The following is an 18,098-nucleotide window of genomic DNA, read 5'->3' on the forward strand; positions in this document are numbered from 1 at the left end:
CTGTCTCAAAAACCAACAAAACAGAACAAACAAACAAACAAACAAAACCCAAAGGAAACTAAACAAGGGCTGGAGGAGTGTCGACCCTGGGAGGCACAGCTAGCGGCCCTATCTCCAGCCTCGGCTGCTCTCCAGGCCCCCGGCTCAGCTCCAGTTCCTGGGAGCCACTGTCTAACACCTGTCAGCTGGCAGGCACCTGGGTCGTTCCCACACCAGGCTGCATGAACAGAATTGCTGGTGACACTGGGGTCTCATGATTAAACAGATGCTTAGGGAAGATCAAAGAGGAACACTAATAAATGAAGACCTACAGATTAAAGGGGGGCTGCGTAGTTTATCTGGCTGCAGATGGGGTGGGGGTAAATGCAGTAGGCCTGGCATGGAGGTAGTGGTGGAGACAGACAGGGTGCACGAAGGAAGAAGGGGGTGAGTTCTTGCAGGGCTGGGAACCAAAGGGAGGACAGTATAGCCTGCTGTGAGCCCGGGCCTACTGTACCCTGACCATCATGGGTGATGTGGGAGGGTCCTGATGGCACATGCCAGTCACAGGCAGATCACACAGACTCGCAGACAGTGCCCCCTGCTTTCCCCACATCTACCCACCTGACAGCCGTGGTGCTGAAGGAAGCAGAGGAGCGGGTAGAGATGTACGGGTAGTGCTTTGTATCCAGTTTGTCTTCAATAGTGTCCTGGAGAGGAGAGGACAGAGGTCACTGTTTAAAGAGGCTGACAGGAGTGAAGGCAAGAAGATGTGAAGGAAAAGTCAGGCAATGACCACATCTGTAGCGGGCCCTCCCCATGCCTGGGACAGAGAAACGGGGGCAACGCACTAGAGGGCTGCTTCCTCAGTCCCAGCACCAGAGACAGGAACTTGGTTCCTGGGTGTTTCATAGCCACCTATCCTTTTGGTTTGCAGGTTTTAAAAATAGGATCCTGACTCACCCTACATAAATGCACTTCTAGTATATAATTCCTGAACTAACTCAGGCAGACGAGACAGGCCTGTTCTCTAGACTCCCTTTTATTTGCCTATCAAATGCAGAAGTTGAGCAGACTGTCTCCTCCAACCTTAAACACCTCCTGGCGTAGGACTCTGCAGGGCTCCTAATGTGAGGGTGAGGGACGGGAGTCACAGCACAGAGCTGTGGCACAGCCCACTGCCTTACATCCCTTCACAGCCAACAAACATGGTGCCCCAGCTTAGTGTGAGGCTCTCTGTACCATGGACATAGGGCACAGAGTGACAGAATCATCCCATTAGAAGATAAACCTTGGGTGGGCTGGGGGGTAGTGGCATACACCTTTAGTCCCAGCACTTGAGAGGCAGAAGAACTCAGAATCTCTGAATTCAAATAAGCCTGGTCTACATAGTGAGCTCCAGGACAGCTAGAGCTCCACAGGGAAACTCTGTTTCTAAAAAACAGAAAAAGGCCAGGCGGTGGTGGCACACGCCTTTAATCCCAGCACTTGGGAGGCAGAGGCAGGCGGATCTCTGTGAGTTTGAGACCAGCCTGGTCTACAAGAGCTAGTTCCAGGACAGGCTCCAAAACCACAGAGAAACACTGTCTTGAAAAACCAAAAAAGAAAATAAAAAACAGAAAAAGAAAGAGAGAAAGAAAGAAAAGGAAGAAAGAGAGAGAAAGAGAGAGAGAAGAGAAGAGTGATGTGGGAGGGTCTTCTGTCTATGTGTTACTTTCATTGGTTAATAAAGAAACTGCCTTGGCCTTTTGATAGGACAGCAGCTTAGATAGGCAGAGTAGACCAAACAGAATGCTGGGAGAAAGAAAGCAGAGTCAGGCAGACGCCATGAAGCTCCGGCCCAAGATGGACATAGGTTAGAATCTTCCCGGCAAGCCATCACCTTGTGGTGTTACACAGATTATTAGAAATGGGTTAATCAAGATATGAGAGTTAGCCAGTAAGAGGCTAGAGCTAATGGGCCAGGCAGTGTTTAAATGAATACAATTTGTGTGTTGTTATTTCTAGTGTAAAGCTAGCCCTGTGGGGGCCGGGCGGGACGAAAAGCAGGCCTGCTCGCCTTGTCACTAAGAAGAAGAGAAGAGAAGAGAAGAGAAGAGAAGAGAAGAGAAGAGGACCCTAGGGGTTGTGGCTCAGTTGGTAGAGTATTTGCCCCGGTTGATCCCCGGCACTGCATAAACTGGACATAGTGGTGTATGCCTTTAATCCTGCACTTTGGCACTAAAGCAGGAAGATCAGAAGTGCATGGTCATCTTGGCTACATCCTAAGTTCATGGTTAGCCTGGGCTTGAGACCCAATCTCAAAAACAAAAGAGGGTCTCCAACCAGGCAGCAAGGATATATGTAAATAGCATTGCTGACCACAGTCTGGGGATTCGGAATGCAACAGTCTCTTTGATGTCAGAGGGTCAGACATATGGGGGCCGGAGATCATGTGAGACCTTGTAGAGAAGGAAGAAGCAGGATGTGGGAAGTGGAGATACAGACAAGGGTATTCCAAGGGACCAGTTAGAGGCACAGAGCCCAGGTGTGTTTGCTGGCAGGGAAAGGTGTGGAGGCTGTAGTCTCCTGCTGAGGCCTTCCCACAGCTGCCTGAGGTGTCACTAGCAGAGTGTGTGCATGTTCCTCATCTGACTTGGCATGCGAGCCTGGCCCTTCTGGGAACTGTACCCGAGGCACCTTACAGCAATGGGACTATTTGCCCAAGACTGCAGCAGCAGGGAAATGGATCCTGAGGTCTCCATGTGTCAGTCTTTCCTGCTTAGCTTTTCCTGACAGGAGAGGAGGGAACCCTAATTGAGAAAATGCCTCCTTAAGATCAGGTTGTAGGCAAGTTGATAGGGCATTTTCTTAATTAGTGATTGATGTAGGAAGGGACAGATTTCTGTGGGTGAGGCCATCCCTGGGCTGACATTACTGGGTGCTGTAAGAAAGTGGGGCAAGCAAGCCATGAGAAAGAAGCAAGTCAGTAAGCGGCACCCCTCCATGGCTTCTGCACCAGCTCCTGCCTCCAGGTTCCTGCCCTGTTTGAGTTCCTGTCCTGAAAGCCTTTGATGATGAACAACGATAAAGCAGAAGCAAATAAACCCCTCCCTTGCCAAGTTACTCTTATCATGGTTTCATTTTTTTGTTTGTTTTTTTGAGACAGGGTTTCTCTGTGTAACAGTCCTGGATGTCTAGAACTCACTATGTACACCAGGCTGGTCTTGAACTCACACAGAGCCCCTGCCTCTGCCTCCTGAGTGCAGGAGTGTGTTTCACTACAGCAATAGTGATTCAATCTCATGGTTGCTAATGAGTCCTCAGAGCTGGGTACTTGGGAGGACTGACAGAGCCCTGAGGTCTGGGTACTCACCCCTATAGGAACTAAATCACAGGATGTCACTGCTACCTGAGAACAGGGGTGCTGGAACCTGGACCACCTGAAGAGCAGCCCTGGCTCCTGCTGCCATACCCCAACTGACCTCCATGATGTCCTTAATGACCGGGGTCCATCGCGAGAGCTGGTAGGTCTGCTCACTGATGCGCTCCTTCCGCTCCGGCTTGCTTCTGCGGCGTAGTGTGGACTGAAAGCAAGCACACATCAGTCAGGCTCCAGCCAGAACCACCTGGGGCTCAGTGACCTGGAAATTCCCTCAAGGACCCTCTTCGGAATTAGCATTGACAATGAAAATTAAAGGAGAGGTTCTGCCTAGTGTAGCCCCCAAGATGAACCTCTTTAAGAAACTCTGAAAACAAGGGGTACTTGAGAAAATGTGCTTTTGTTTTGTTGTTGTGGTTCTACTGTTTTGTTTAGTAACACAGGGTTTCTCTGTGAAACAGCTCTGGCTATCCTGGAACTCACTTTGTAGACCTGGCCTCGAACTCACAGAGATCCACCTGCCTCTGCCTCCCAAGTGCTGGGATTAAGGGTGTGGTATTAAAGCCACCATGCCCAGCTCAAAGCATGTACCTTTAACCATGAAGAACGGCAAATGGGGCTGTGGTGGTCTGAATCAGAACGGTCATATATTTGAATGCTTAGGTACCAGGGAGTGTTGCTATTTGAAAAACCTAGAAGGATTACGAGTTATTGCCTTGTTGGAGGAAGTGTGTGTGTCACTGGCTGTAGCCTTTGCGGTCTCAAGATTCCATGCCAGAGCCCGCCCCTAACTCAGCCTCTGGGTCAGCTACTTCTCCAGCACCAGTCACGCCTGCTGCCTTGGTCCCTACTATGACGACAATGGACTAAACCTGAAAATGTAAGCCAGCCTTTACTTGAATGCTCTCTTTTATGAGATACCTTGATCATGGCGTCTCTTCACAGCAACAAAACAGTGACTAAAGCAGGAGTTCAAACATGTAAATGCTGTGACCAAAAACATCTTAAAAATCCACACTGGCATGGTGACTCACACCTGGAATCCCAACACTGGGAGGCCGAAGTCAGGGTATTATCATGAATTCAAACCAGTCTGGGCTACAGAGTGAGACTCTGTCTCAAAACAAACAAACAAACAAAAAGGTAGTTAAAAATAATTTGCTAGTTTGGTGGTAGTGGTGCACGCCTTTAATCCCAGCATTTGGGAGGCAGAGGCAGGTGGATCTTTGTGAGTTTGAGGCCAGCCTGGTCTACAGAGCAAGTTTCAGTACAGCCAGGGCTACACAGAGAAACCCTGTCTTAAAAAGAAAAACAAAACAAAATTACCTGTCTATTAATGAGAACACACTAGTTGGGCATGACTTGGGTTTCCGCTTCATGCCAGCAGCATGGGTTGTTCTAGGTGAATCAGTTCCACTGTTTCAAGCCTTTGTGACCCAAGTTATAAAGACACCTGCCAGCTGCAGGCCACTGTCAGGTCAATGGAACCCAGTCCCTCTTGAAGATCCCAGTTGGTTTTGCCAGCCCTGCTCCACGGGTTGTCTGCCTCCAGGGGGAGACACACAGCGGGTGCCTACCTTCTGAACCTTCTGCCTGATGTCACTCTCAGTCACCTCACTGCCACAGGCTAGCATGAGCAACGGGCTCACCTGATCAGGTGATGCTGCCACCCTCACAGGGGGTGATGAGGCAAGGTCACATGAGCTCTGACAGGAAAATTGGGTGGCCCATTTCAGATGCGTTCAGAGCGGCTCAGTTTAGAGATCGTGTGACTCCCGGACACATGTCTAGTTCCTGACTTTGAATTCATTGTCCTTTCTGCCCTCATCTCTGATTCTGTCTCTCCTATTCTCTCTTCCGTCTTCCCCCTCCCTCCTTCCGTCTCCCTCTTTCCCCTTTCTTGGTGCTGAGGATGGTACACAGCCACATCGTGGGGACTGTCAATCATGAATGTAGAGAGGATACAATATGTCAACCTCCCACAACCTCCCTGCCTACAAACTGCCCTTACGTCCGTGACGATGGGCACACCAAGGTGAGCCATGTTGGTGATGATCTCACTGTCCTCCGGGGGGATCTGGGCATGCTGGATGAGTTTGTTTAGGTTTTCCTCAGTGATGCCTGAAAAACAAGACTCCTGTCACACACCTAGCCCTGCCATTCCCACCCAATGGCTTCCCTTCTCCTTCTCAGAGTTCCAGGCAGTGCATCTACGGTAGGCTCAAAATAAGCTTGCACCCTACTTTAGCCCCTGTGATGACTTGGGGGTCTGCCCCCAGCCCCCATCTGTTCCCATCCACCTGGCTTCCCAGCAGTCCTTCCTCACTTTTCACCCTGACCAAAGTCACATGAGGCAAGAAAGCCTCATTACCCATTTTTTGTACAATGACAAGGGTGAACAACTGTTTTAGATAGGGTCTCTTGCCATCTAGGCAGCCCTTGAACTCCTGATACCCCTGCCTCTACCTCACAAAGGATTGCAGACTTGAATACCAGGTGTGACAGGAAGGTCTCAAGTACTAATGAGAGGCCACCTGGAAACACCTGGCAGACTGAGCGCTAGCAAACTGTCAGGAAAAGTCAGATGGCTCTGTCTGTGTTACCTGCTTCTTGTGCATCAGGCTGCTGAGCAGGCTCAGTCTGTGATGCACCTGACCTGGTCCCACTGCAGTTCCCCTGCCCCGTTCTCCCCGCCCAGGGTGCCTCTTCCTCCCACTCCTACCGTTCTTCAGGAAGATGTAGAGGAGGATGATGCGGATTTTGTCGTAAGTGCTGACGTTCGCATCCAGAAGGATGGGGACAATGGCTCTCATGGGGTCCTTGATTTTCTCCCCCTCGGCATCTGTGCCCATCGCCAGGTCCTGGAGAAAACACACCTAGCTGGCCTTTTTCTGGTGACAGTCTGGGCAAGTGGTGACTCTCAGAAAGTTTGTGATCTATAAATGCCTAACTCTGGTGTGGGATCCTCCAGCAACGGGCTGGCATAAGCCAGGATGGCTATGCACAAGAGCCCTGAGAGAGCAGGCTTGGTAACTGGTCACACTGGAGTAAAAGTGTGCTGTTCCCTGCAAGGGGACGCCAGGGGACCTAAACCTGATAGACACATGACCCTGTGAGGGATGTAGGGCTTGTTTCCCACCCATGAAAACTGACATCTCAAGGTGCCGCTGCATGGCTGGACTCTATAGCCCGACTCCTGGCACAGAAGGGCACAGTGGGTCATGAGTTTCACCTCCGGTTTTCATCTTCTTCTAGCTTTTCAAGGGTGAGGAGAAATGAGGGAAGGACTCCCAATGCCATTGGGAGGACAGAAAGGGTGACGGGAAACAGACGGAAAGCCTGGAATGGGCACAGACACCGGGGCCACTCACAGCCCGAGTGTGAGGAGCAACAGGAGCACCCGTTCCTGTTCTCACACAGCCACAGCGTGCTCGGTAGCCAGGATGGTACCGGGGCTCCTTTTCCTCTCGGGACCCCAGGAATTTACACAAACGGTGACCTCACGTTCAGGTGTGATCTGAGGAAGGCAGGACTCCTCTACCTGACCTCTCACCAGTGCTCAGCAGGAAGAAAGCAGATTGGGTCTCACCACGTAACGCTGGCTGAACTGGGGCATACTATCTAGCCCAGGCTTGTCTTGAACTCAAGAAATCCTCCTGCCTCTCCTTAATGCTGAGATTAAAAGTGTGAACTATACCCAGTTTCATTTTAAACACACACACACACACATGCTCATACACATGCTCACACACACACACATGCTCACAGACACACGCTCATATACACACATGCACACACAGCACACACTCATACACACAGCTCACATACACACACTCTCACACACACGCTCAGACTCACGCGCACACACATACACACACGCTCACACATGCTCACACTCACGCGCACACACATACACACATGCTCACACATATTTATGTGTCATGTTAGTGTGAGTGCCATCGTGCACAGTGGAGGTCAGAGGACAGCTTGTGAGGTTCATCCTCCTTCCATCACCTCGGTTCCAGGGACTGAACTCAGGCTGCCAGGCTGGCAGTAAGCACTTCTATCTGCTGGGCCATTCTGCCAGTCCTAGGCATATTCTCTAAGCTCAGGGAAATGCAACTCGCAACTAATTCAGCCTTTTTTTAATTTTTTTAAAATTTATTTATTAAGTATACAGTGTTCCATCTGCATGTATGTCTGCAGGCTAGAAGAGGGCACCAGATCTCATTACAGATGGTTTTGAGTCACTGTGTGGTTGCTGGGAATTAAATTTAGCACCTTTAGAAGAGCAGGTAATGCTCTTAACCACTGAGCCATTACCAAATTTTGATTTTGGTTTTTTGTTTTTCGAGATAGGGCTTCTCAGTGTAGCCCTGGCTGTCCTGGAACTAGCTCTTGTAGACCAGGCTGGCCTTGAACTCACAGAGATCTAACTACCTCTGCCTTTTGAGTGCTGGAACTAAAGGCATGCATTGCTGCCACCACTCGGCCCTTTTTTCAGTTTTTAGAGACAGGGTCTCACTATATAGCTCTGGCTGTCCTAGAATAACGTAGACTAGACTGGCCTCAAGCCCACAGAGATCCACCTGCCTCTGCCTCCTGAGTGCTGGGATTGCAGGTATGCACCACCACAACCAGCTTAATACTTCTTAATATTTTTAAGTACTTCAAAAAAATTGTGCTCCCAAAGTTAATCTGAACTTGCTTTTTATTTTTTCTTTCTTTCTTCCCCCCCCCCCCCCTTTTTTTTCCAAGACAGGGTTTCTTTGTGTAACCCTGACCTGAACTTGTTTCTTACTGACGAGATAGAACTTGCTTTCTGGATGGCTGAGCTCTTGGGGAGGAGATTGTTTGTGGAGACTGCCTGAAAAATGGGTGCAGTTTTGGAGGGAGGGCTGCTTCCCTTCTAACCCAGGCAACACTACTGGACAAGGCATGCAAACCTACACTGCGCCTCTCACACCAAGCCAAGAGGACGATCTCAGCCCCACACTGAGCACGAGCTGATGTTTTTCTATAAAGCCTTCAGAATGGCTTTGGTGGGGGTGGGGTGGGTGTCCAGGCTGCCCTGAAACCTATGGTCCTCCTGGCTCAGCCTCCTAGGCAGCTGCAGTTACAGGCCTGTGCCACCAAGTCTGGCACTTCAAATCTTCCAGTGTCTTCTTCCTTCCTTAGAAGCTGACGGACTAGGAGAATGACTCAGAGTTCAGGGCTGTTGGACTATGTGAGGCCTGGATCTGAGCTGAGATGGTTAATCCAGGGGCTGGAAATAGAAGTTGGCACAGGGGCTAGGAGAATGGCTCAGAGTTCAGGGCTGTTGGTCTATGTGAGGAGTGGATCTGAGCTGAGACCGCTAACCAAGGGGCTGGAAATCAGCGACAAAACAGCTGTCACACAGTTTAGCGGCTTCACCACGTTTCTGGTTTGGGTACTCTACAGAGGTGAAAATGATGTCTGTGTTGAGTTAGCCGGTAGGGAAAAGGATGCAGAAGACACCAAACACACCAGCAATGGCAGAAGTCCGTTTAAACTCAATCCCCAGGCCTGTGACTAGCAACGTTTAGGGAGCCCTGCTGCTGCACTGGCACCCCGGGCTCCAAAACTGGCCTCATCATAGCGGGACCAGGACACAGGAGAACACAAACATCAGCTGGCCCGACCAGGCTCACAACTCCTCAGGACTATCTTCTGCCATTCCAGGAAAAGCAGAGTCTTTGGAAAGAGCCAGGCATGCAAAATCCAAGTGGCACAGCACTCCAGATGCATCTAGGCCCTACCCGCCAGAGCAGAGCCAAACTGGCTCCACAGCTGAGACAGCCGGGGTCATGGGCTCTCCTTCTCTAGATCCTCTAGATCCTATGATTCTGCAAGATGTTCGAGGTCAGAGGTTAACATTGTGGGGTGAATCACAATCACACTGCAGGGCAGGAGTTCTGCCAAGCAAAAAGGAAAGGAAGACAGCCCTACCTGCTCCACACGACAGAGCTTGTCCACAGTGCCCTGGTAATGCTTCATACAGTCCTCAGCAAGGTGCAGGTGGGTCGAATACTAGGGAAAGCACAAGACTCAGTGAAGGGATAGTCACTGACTCACGGGACACTGAGCGTCCTCACAAAGGACTCCAATGCCCACAGCTATGACAGAAAATGTATTATTGGGAGAGTGGGATAATCCACAGCCTACAGGTGAGAAAGGAGAAATCTTTTAGGAGGTGGGGTGGCACGAGGCACACCTCCCTCTAGAAGCAGCTCCCTGAGCACAGGACAGGTGCAGCGTGGGTAAGCACGCTGCAGGTAAGTGATACGGGTTCACCTTTACGATCAGGACACAGACGCCCTGACGCTCCCCTGGCCCTCTCTCTGATCAGCCACTCTGAGGGAAGCCAGAGCTGTGTGAGGATAGCCAGCACCGGCTAAGGCCTGTGAGGTGAGGAACTGAGGCCTCCAGTCAACAGCAAGGGAGAAGAAAGAAAGGAAAAGATGAAGAAGAGGGCAGGGACAGGAAATGAGGTTTCAGCCTTTCTTCAGTCTCCCTTTCCTTCCTCTCCTAATACAAACTCAGTCTAAAATCTGCAGATTTCCATGAATGGACTGGGACAGCAGGGCGTGGGAAATCCTGCAGCTCGGCTCCTCCCAGTCAGACGGTCTGGGTGGGAGTGGGGAGTGAGAGGTGGGGGGTGGGAGAAAGGGGGGGGCATCTCCGTACCTTGCTGAGCTCCTTCTGGTACTGGGGCATTTTCTTCAGCATCTGGGACAGGTCTCGCATGGTGGTCTGTGGGGAAGGAAGCACGGTGTCACTAGACCTAACGGAGCCTTGTGAAGCTGGAGGGCATGTGACAGGACAGCAGCCACTTTAGACTCCACAAGGGTCCACTCAAGGACACAAATATTGGCCGGGCGGTGGTGGCGCACACCTTCAATCCCAGGACTCAGGAGGCAGGGGCAGGCAGATCTCTGCGAGTTTGAGGCCAGCCTGGTTTACAAGAGCTAGTGTCAGGGCAGGCACCAAAGCTACAGAGAGAAACACTGTCTTGAAAAACAAACAAACAAACAAAAAAAAAGGTCACAAATGTAGTCACAACAGTCACCAGGTGGAGAATTAAACCCTGATGTTTAGCTATAAAATTTTTAAATTAGATATGTTTTTTTATTTTTATTGAATATACTTAAAAGATTTATACAACTACATGTCTGAGTGTGGGTTTATGCACATTTGAATTCAGGTGTCAGTGGAGGCCAGAAGAAGGCATTGGATCCTCTGGATCTGGAGTTACAGACAGTTGTGAGTTGATGTGGGTTCTGAGAATTGCACTTGGGTCCTCCGCAAGAGCATAAGTGCTCTTAATCACTGAGCCGTCTCTCCAACCTTTTAAGTTATACTTTAATTAGTCAGTCTGTGTGCAAGTGCACATGCACGAATACCACAGCACACTTAGAGCAGTTTGGGGACAGCTTGCAGGAGTCGGTTTTCTCCTGATATGTGGCTTCCACCTGTTGAACCATCTTGGTTGGGATTAAAGGCAAACACCACATCTTGCAGGGCAGGACGTGTCTAACAGAGTAAAAAGAGGCCAGAGCCGGGGTGACCTCGGTAGGTGAGGTTATGAATTCTAAGTCCACCACAAGCTAAAGCACTCATGATTCGCCTGGCTTAAGATCAGTTATGCTCCTAAATGATAAATCCTAATCCTCGGGGTATGAGAAAGCAGCTGTCCACAGACACCGGAAGGCAAGGGCTCTTTCAGAAAGATAGGACCTGTCTTGTGCTGGAGATCGAACCCAAGGTCTGTGCTGTGAAGCAAGCACTCTATAACAGACCCACATCTCATGCTCCAGAGCCCGGGGTTTTTTTTGTTTTGTTTTAAGGTATGAATCTTAAATGTAAAAATAAAGCAGACATTTAGTGAGGGAGAAATATGGCCCTGTCCACTCCCCTAGTAGGACACAGAGAAGACAGGGACTGACCCTCAGGGTATCTGGACACTGGCATGACTTACTAACCCTCCCCCCCCAGGACTTCTAGACATGAGTGGGCTTACCTTCTCTCCAGTATTCATCCTCTTGCTAGAGGAAAAGTCCTTCAGAGATCGGGTGACCTCCCTGCAAAATGGGGGGGAGGCAGCCATGCTCAACACAGTGTCCCAGGCTCTCTGCAAAGACCACTGAAGCCACATGCAGTCTTCCTTGGGACTAGGTGGCAGTCTCTTCCCACTGAGGTAAGTGTTTAAAGTGGAGGACACATGTATGCCCTCTTCTGGCATACAGGCCTACATGCTCGCTGATCCTCTAAACCACTGGTCTCCAGAGCAGTGTGTCAGATGGCTCAAGGGGCAAGGGGGACAGTGCTGGACGTCCACTCATGTTTATTTTCTTTTCCAAATGCACACATATTGAACATTCATGTTTTATGTTTGGAAAATACAAATCTATGTAGTATATGACTCGTCATAAATAAATTTAGTAACAAGAAATGTTGGTCAGGATTTCCTCCCCAGTATTGGGCATGGTGGCATACATCTTTAATCCCAGCAGAGGCAGGGGGAATCTCTGAGTTTGAGACTAGCCTTGTCTACAGAGTGAGTTCTATGACAGCCAGGGTTACACAGAGAAACCCTGTCTTGATAAACAAAAAGAAAAAAAAATCTCCCCCCATTAAAACACTATTTTTGTGGAAGCTGGGGGTGGAACCCAGGGCCGTGTCAATGGCAGGAAAAAGCTCTGCCTCTGAGCTGCATCCTAAACCTATGGCTCAGTATTTTTTTTTTTTCAAGATTTATTTATTATGTATAAAATGCTCTCCCTGCATGTATGCCTGTATGCCAGAAGAGGGCACCAGATCTCATTATAGGTACCTGGGAGGTACTATGTGGTTGCTGGGAATTGAACTCAGGACCTCTGGAAGAACAGCCTGTGCTCTTAACCTCTGAGCCATCTTTCCAGCCCAGCTCAGTATTTAAGGCTGAGTGATCAAAAAGCTTTGGTAACCACTTCCCTAAACAGAACCACCGAAGGGAGCAAAGCCTTCCTACTTTTCCTCGTGGATTTCATGAGGCTACCCCAGCTGAAGAGGACGAGTGTGGCTTTCTGGAAAGGTCTGCTGTCTCCTTCTAACCGTGTTTACACACGGGAACATCATGAGCTCTCTCAAGGGGTGCCTCAGTTGGAGGACCAGGCGAGACCTGCTTGGCAGCTCCCAGGCAGCCAGTGTGCACAGTGGGATGGACTGGCTTCAACACCCCATGTTTACGAGGCGCTCCTCTGAGAGTGCCACCCATGCTTCCCAGGGTCCTCAGAATGCCTGCCCTGAGTGGCGGGTGTCTTAAGTTGGGGAAGGTGGAAAAGCACGCATGCAAGGAACAGGAAACCAGTCAGTTTCGACAGCATGTCAGCAGCTGTGCCAAGAGGATGAGTTCATTCGCCAGGCTGCTAGGTGTATAGAGCCGCCCCCAGCCCAGGGTTAAGGGCCCACCCTGGGGACGGTGCAGCAGGGTTCTTACTGGGACACCTCTGCGATGTGCTTGTGGCGCAGCGCGATCCACAGGTCGTCGTCCTCATCCAGAAGCACCTCCTTCACCCGCGCCTCTCCAATGCCGCTGGTCTCGTATCTGCAGGAGAGAGGACCTGGGTGGCCTGGCTCCCCATAGCACCTTCTGGGCCCCCTCTGGATGCTTTGTTGGTTTTATGAGACAAGATTTCGTGTATATCCCAGGCCAGCTCCAAGCTAAAATAGCTAAGACAGGCCTTGAACTCTTGATCCTCCTGCCTGTATCTCCCAAGTGCTGGGATCACAGGTGTGTACCACCACACCCAGATGTCTCCTTCGGTTTCTAAGGATAACAACTGTGTTCTCAGCTGCCAGCTGATCCCGGGCGTGGTTCATAACACCACTGACCACCTGACAGCTGGCCAGGTCATCTGGGACAACACCAAGAGGGCAATTCCCTGGGCAAAGAGAAAGGGCTCTGCCCAAAGCCAACAGCCTGGGAGGAAGTCCGGGCAGGAATCCCAGGGAGATTCCAAAAGGGAGAAGGGCTGAAAGCCATGGATATTTTTAGAATATTCATTTTTAAATTAGTTAATTAATTAATTGATTAATTAATTGAGACAAGGTGTCTCCATATAGCCCTGGCTACACTAGAACTTGCTTATGTAGACCAGGCTGGCCTCGAACTCACAGAGATCCTCCTGCTTCTGCCTCCCAGTGCTGGGATTAAAGGCGTGCGCTACCACTGCCTGGCTCATTTTATTTATTATGTTTGCGTTTTGCCTTCATTTATGTCCATGCATCAGGTGCATGCCTGGTGGCTGTGGAGGTCAGGAAAGGGCATCAGGTCCCCTGGAACTAGAGTTACAGATAGCTATGAGCTGCCACATGGGTTCTGGGAATCAAATTCAGGTCCTCTGGAAGAACAACCCATGCTCTTAACTACTGAGCCATCTCTCCAGCCTCAGAATCTCTATTGTAAGGCCACTCTGTCTTGAAACAGGCTCTCACAGTAAGTTGTCCAGATTGGCCTCAAGCTCAGGACCTTTCTGTCTCAGGCTCCTGAGTGCTGAGATTACAGGCAGGTGATATTTTTATAAGAAAGAAAGCAGTTCCACTGCACAAAACAGTCAGTTAGAAACCCTGTTGAAATATTTTACCAGGACTGGAGAGATGGCTCAGTGGTTAAGGGCATGTCCCCCCAAATATGCTTATCATTATGACATGCATGCACACTATGCATACACACAAAGGTAAAAAGTGAAAAAGCCACAAACATATCCTTTTCATTAGGCAGAGGAATCCCAGTCATCTGCAGAGCCTGTCACTGTGGACCCTGTCACTTTCTACTTACTTGTAAACGTCATTTTCGATAGGCAGCAGGTCATAACTCATAGCCTGAAAAGTCAATTCATGAAGCACAGGAGAGCTGGGGTCAAAGCCACGATCCAGGATCAGGAGCTGGGACCGTGCCTTGTCGGGACCCTGGCAAGAAACAGAGAGATGCTTCAGAAGTCACGCAACCAACTTGAGAGGCTCCAATTAAGGGAACTACTTTGCTACAGAGCTGCAGGAATAGAGCTCAGTGGGTGCTGTGCCTGGTACCCAGCAAGAGAACCAGTTCCTGCAGGGGATGTGCCGGTTTACCAGGGGCCTCCTGACACAGCCCTGAAGCTATGGCTGGGGCCAAAGCGAGCGTGTGCAACAGAACACAAGTTCATGACGAATGGGTGACTAACTGGAGTGAGTACCCAACACTGAGGGGTCCAAGTACAAGTCCACAGAGCACTAACGGAAGAGTTCTGTGTCTGGGGATCCGCTAGGGTCTCACACACACTAAGTAAGCATGCACTCTGCCCCCAGCTCTGGATCTCAGCGGCAGCATTGGTTACACAAAACTCCGTATGTGTTAAAGAGTGCATAGAACCGTGCGTATGTGGAGCATACGCATAGACTTGTGGAACCAGTGAGGTGCACTGCATAGACAGAGGAGACCTCCTGCTGTCAACTCGCTGTCTTTGCTAGTCTGCTACTGGAGAGTTCCTGGGCATTCAGGGCTGAAGCTGGGAGGACAAACAGGACATTCTGAATGCTTCTGCATCAGTCTGCCCCAGAGGCATGGGCACTTCACTGGAGATCACTATGCAGGAGGAGAAGCAGCCCTCACGTTCGTTCTGTGGGCTGCAGGGCTATGCTGGCTCAAGGTTGGCCATGTAAACACTGTTTACTCAGAATGAGGGCCTTGCTGTCCAAGGCCAGGCTTACCTCCCCCATTGTGGGGTCATCAGCTTTGTAAGCGTCCAGCTTGTCCTGGATCAGCTGAGCCAGCAAGGCATTGTCCTTGTATTCCCTGACCAAAGGAGAAAGACAGAGGGTAAGCCACCTGTGCATCTAAATAACATGCCAAGAGCCTCTAGGCGGGACGCCAGCAGTGCAGGAGAGCTGGGAGCTTCTTCTATATTAGAATTTTACCATAAGAATGGACCCATGGATGTGAGGCATGGCAGCTCATGCTTAGAATCCTGGCACTTGGGAGGCTTGGGAAGAATAGCCACCACAAGTTTAAGGCCAGCCCGGGCTACATAGCAAGACCCTGTCTCAAGAACAAGCAAACCCATATGCTACATATGTAGTTTAAAAAGAAAAATCAAATGCTTTGCTTAGTACCTAGCCTGTAAAAGATTTTTCTTGTTTCTTCTTCTAGCTTAAGCAGAAACAGAAATAGTCTTTATTCCATTCAACCCCCCTTGCCTCTTAGAAGACAGGCCTGCAATCTGCACTTTTGCCAACCTCAGTGCCCCTATCACTCTGTTCCCAGCTCGAGCTCCTGCTACCCAAGCCTCAGCAGACCAGCACAGAAGGGCAGGCTCAGCCCACGGCCCTCAGAAACACTCAGAGTCATGCACTGGCAGCCCTGGCCTGGTGCAACTGTGGGCCTGAGCCGCACAGAGGCCTTGCTCCCTAAACCAGTCCATCCTTTCTGCCCAGGCCTTCTGCTTGCATTTGGTGACCTGGCTTCACGGCCCCCTCCTGCTTCTCCTTGCCCTGATGTGCTCTCCTGTCCCAACCCCTCAGGAGGTCTCGTGATATTAAACCTGCTCTACATGGCTACTGTGCCACACCACACTTGCCCTTTGCTTACGCCAGCAGCAGGGTCAATGCCCTCACCCTTCCTTACCCATCTACTGCAAGCTGAACCCACTTTTAAGACCTGCCACATGCCCACTCTACAGCCCTACCCTGTCCTAGGCTGGAGGCCTTTGCTCACTGTGGATGCCCCCTAGCACTTGGGTATGCTGCTTGAAGGCACTGGTGAGCAGGGCCTCGGTGAGCGTGTCCCTCACTTACTGGGATCCATCATTACTTGCTCGCGGGAACATCTAAGGGTGGAACTGTGTCTTTAGTTCTAAGGCCCCCAGCACTCAGGAAGCAATGAGTCAATGATTTTATAAAACCCACAGACTGGGGACTATAGAGATGGCTCAGAGGTTAGGAAGGTAGACTTCTCTTCCAGAGGACAAGTTCAATTCCCAGTGCCATATCCATATATATATATATATATATATATATATATATATATATATATATATATATGGTTTTTCAAGACAGGGTTTCTCTGTGGTTTTGGAGCCTGTCCTGGAACTAGCTCTTGTAGACCAGGTTGGTCTCGAACTCACAGAGATCCACCTGCCTCTGCCTCCCAAGTGCTGGGATTAAAGGCGTGCGCCACCACCGCCCGGCGCCATATATATATTTGAGACAAGGTTTCTCTGTGTATGCCTGGCTGCCCTGAAATTCATTCTGTAGACCAGGCTGGCATCAAACTCAGGAATCCACCTGCCACTGCCTTCCAAGTGCTGATTAAAGATGTGTACCACCACACCCAGTACTACATCTTTTTTAAAGATTCAAAGACTGGCTGGGTGGTGGCGTACACCTTTAATCCTAGCATATGGAGAGGCAGAGGCAGGTGAATCTCCAAGTTTGAGAACAGCGTGGTCTACATAGTGAGTTCCACGACAGTCAGGGCTTTGTAGAGAAACCCTATCTCAAAAAACCCAATACATATATATGTACATGTATATATGTGCATATATATGTGTACACATGTACACATATCTCAAAGACTGTGCCTTTTAGAGAATTATTCACTGTGCCTCCCTCCCTCCATTTTGCTCTCTCTCTCTCTCTCTTTCAATTTTGAATCAGGGTCTTATGTAGCCCAGGCTGGCCTCAAACTTGCTGTGTATCTGAGAACAATTGTGAACTCCTGATCTTTCTGCCTCAGCCACCCATGTGCTAAAATTACAGCTGTGCCCCATCATGCCTGATTTTGTATTTCACTTTCAAAACCTCTGCAAAGATGATGTTGGTTCGAAAACATTTCAAAGAGAATAAAAACCAGGAAATGACTGCAGTGGCACAGGGGTTTATATTTTGATTATTCAGTAACTAAATATACATATACTCTTTTCTGGATGTGCTAAGAGGTAAGATAATTGACAGAATATTTTTATTTGTAATTTTTGGATTTGTGCGTGGAGTAATGTAAGCATGGCACATGTGTATGGGTGTGAAGACAACTGTGGAGTTGGTTCTCTCCTTCCATCTGTTCATGGGTTCCGGGATTGAACTCAGGTACTAGTGGGACACAAAATACGCCATCCAGAGCAGCCCAGCATGCTGCCTTACCCCCGATACCGCACAGCTGGGTACTCCTTCAGGGTGGCACACAAGGTTGCAATCTGCTCTGCCAGGCGTTCCAGGATAGGATTCTTCATCTGAGCCTTGTGGGGGCTGTAGAAGCTTTGGAAAGAATCAGCAGAGTCCAGGGAATACACCTACGAGGAAAACAAATGCAGGGGCTGTAAGTCCTAGTGTTGAACTGCTGGCGCATCCTCACCCTGGCGGCCTGCTGCCTCTGTGGACCCCGGTGCCAGGTACTTCCACTATTAGTGAGCAAAACATCCCTGCTCCCTGGGAGTCGGACACATACTAGGGGAAGACACATTAAACACAATGAAAAGTAAATTGTATGAGGTCGAGGACTTGATATAAAGTTGAGAAAAGAATGAAGCAGGCGGAGGGTGCACTGGACAGCTACAAGGGGAGGGTGCCTGGACCCATGCAGGAGGATCTCTGAGAAGGGTTTCAAGGAGCTGAGGTGTTTCTTGCCAGCAGAAGACTTCCGTGAGGAGGGAAGTGTGATGCCAAGGATCTTAGGGTGTGTGCACCTGGGGCATCCGACTACAATGTTGGGGGAGGTCACTGC

At 49.9% G+C, this 18,098-nt stretch overlaps 1 protein-coding gene across 2 annotated transcripts in view; it reads right to left on the reverse strand.

Annotated features, from left to right (window-relative positions):
- Stxbp1 (syntaxin binding protein 1) overlaps positions 1 to 18,098 on the reverse strand; it is a 60,882-nt gene that overhangs the window by 9,684 nt on the left and 33,100 nt on the right. For both annotated transcript variants that reach the window (XM_041674544.1, XM_041674545.1), the window contains exons 7-17: positions 17,519 to 17,667; positions 15,092 to 15,176; positions 14,181 to 14,311; positions 12,840 to 12,947; positions 11,382 to 11,442; positions 10,049 to 10,114; positions 9,311 to 9,391; positions 6,063 to 6,201; positions 5,352 to 5,461; positions 3,444 to 3,545; positions 604 to 689 (exon numbers count right to left, since the gene is read on the reverse strand). In XM_041674544.1, the coding sequence (XP_041530478.1) occupies positions 604 to 689; positions 3,444 to 3,545; positions 5,352 to 5,461; positions 6,063 to 6,201; positions 9,311 to 9,391; positions 10,049 to 10,114; positions 11,382 to 11,442; positions 12,840 to 12,947; positions 14,181 to 14,311; positions 15,092 to 15,176; positions 17,519 to 17,667 (1,118 nt within the window). The remainder of the gene's footprint in view (positions 1 to 603; positions 690 to 3,443; positions 3,546 to 5,351; positions 5,462 to 6,062; positions 6,202 to 9,310; positions 9,392 to 10,048; positions 10,115 to 11,381; positions 11,443 to 12,839; positions 12,948 to 14,180; positions 14,312 to 15,091; positions 15,177 to 17,518; positions 17,668 to 18,098) is intronic.

Source organism: Microtus oregoni, unplaced genomic scaffold, assembly GCF_018167655.1.
Source record: "Microtus oregoni isolate MIOR12 unplaced genomic scaffold, Mior012 000025F_ref0000491, whole genome shotgun sequence".
NCBI lineage: Eukaryota > Metazoa > Chordata > Mammalia > Rodentia > Cricetidae > Microtus > Microtus oregoni.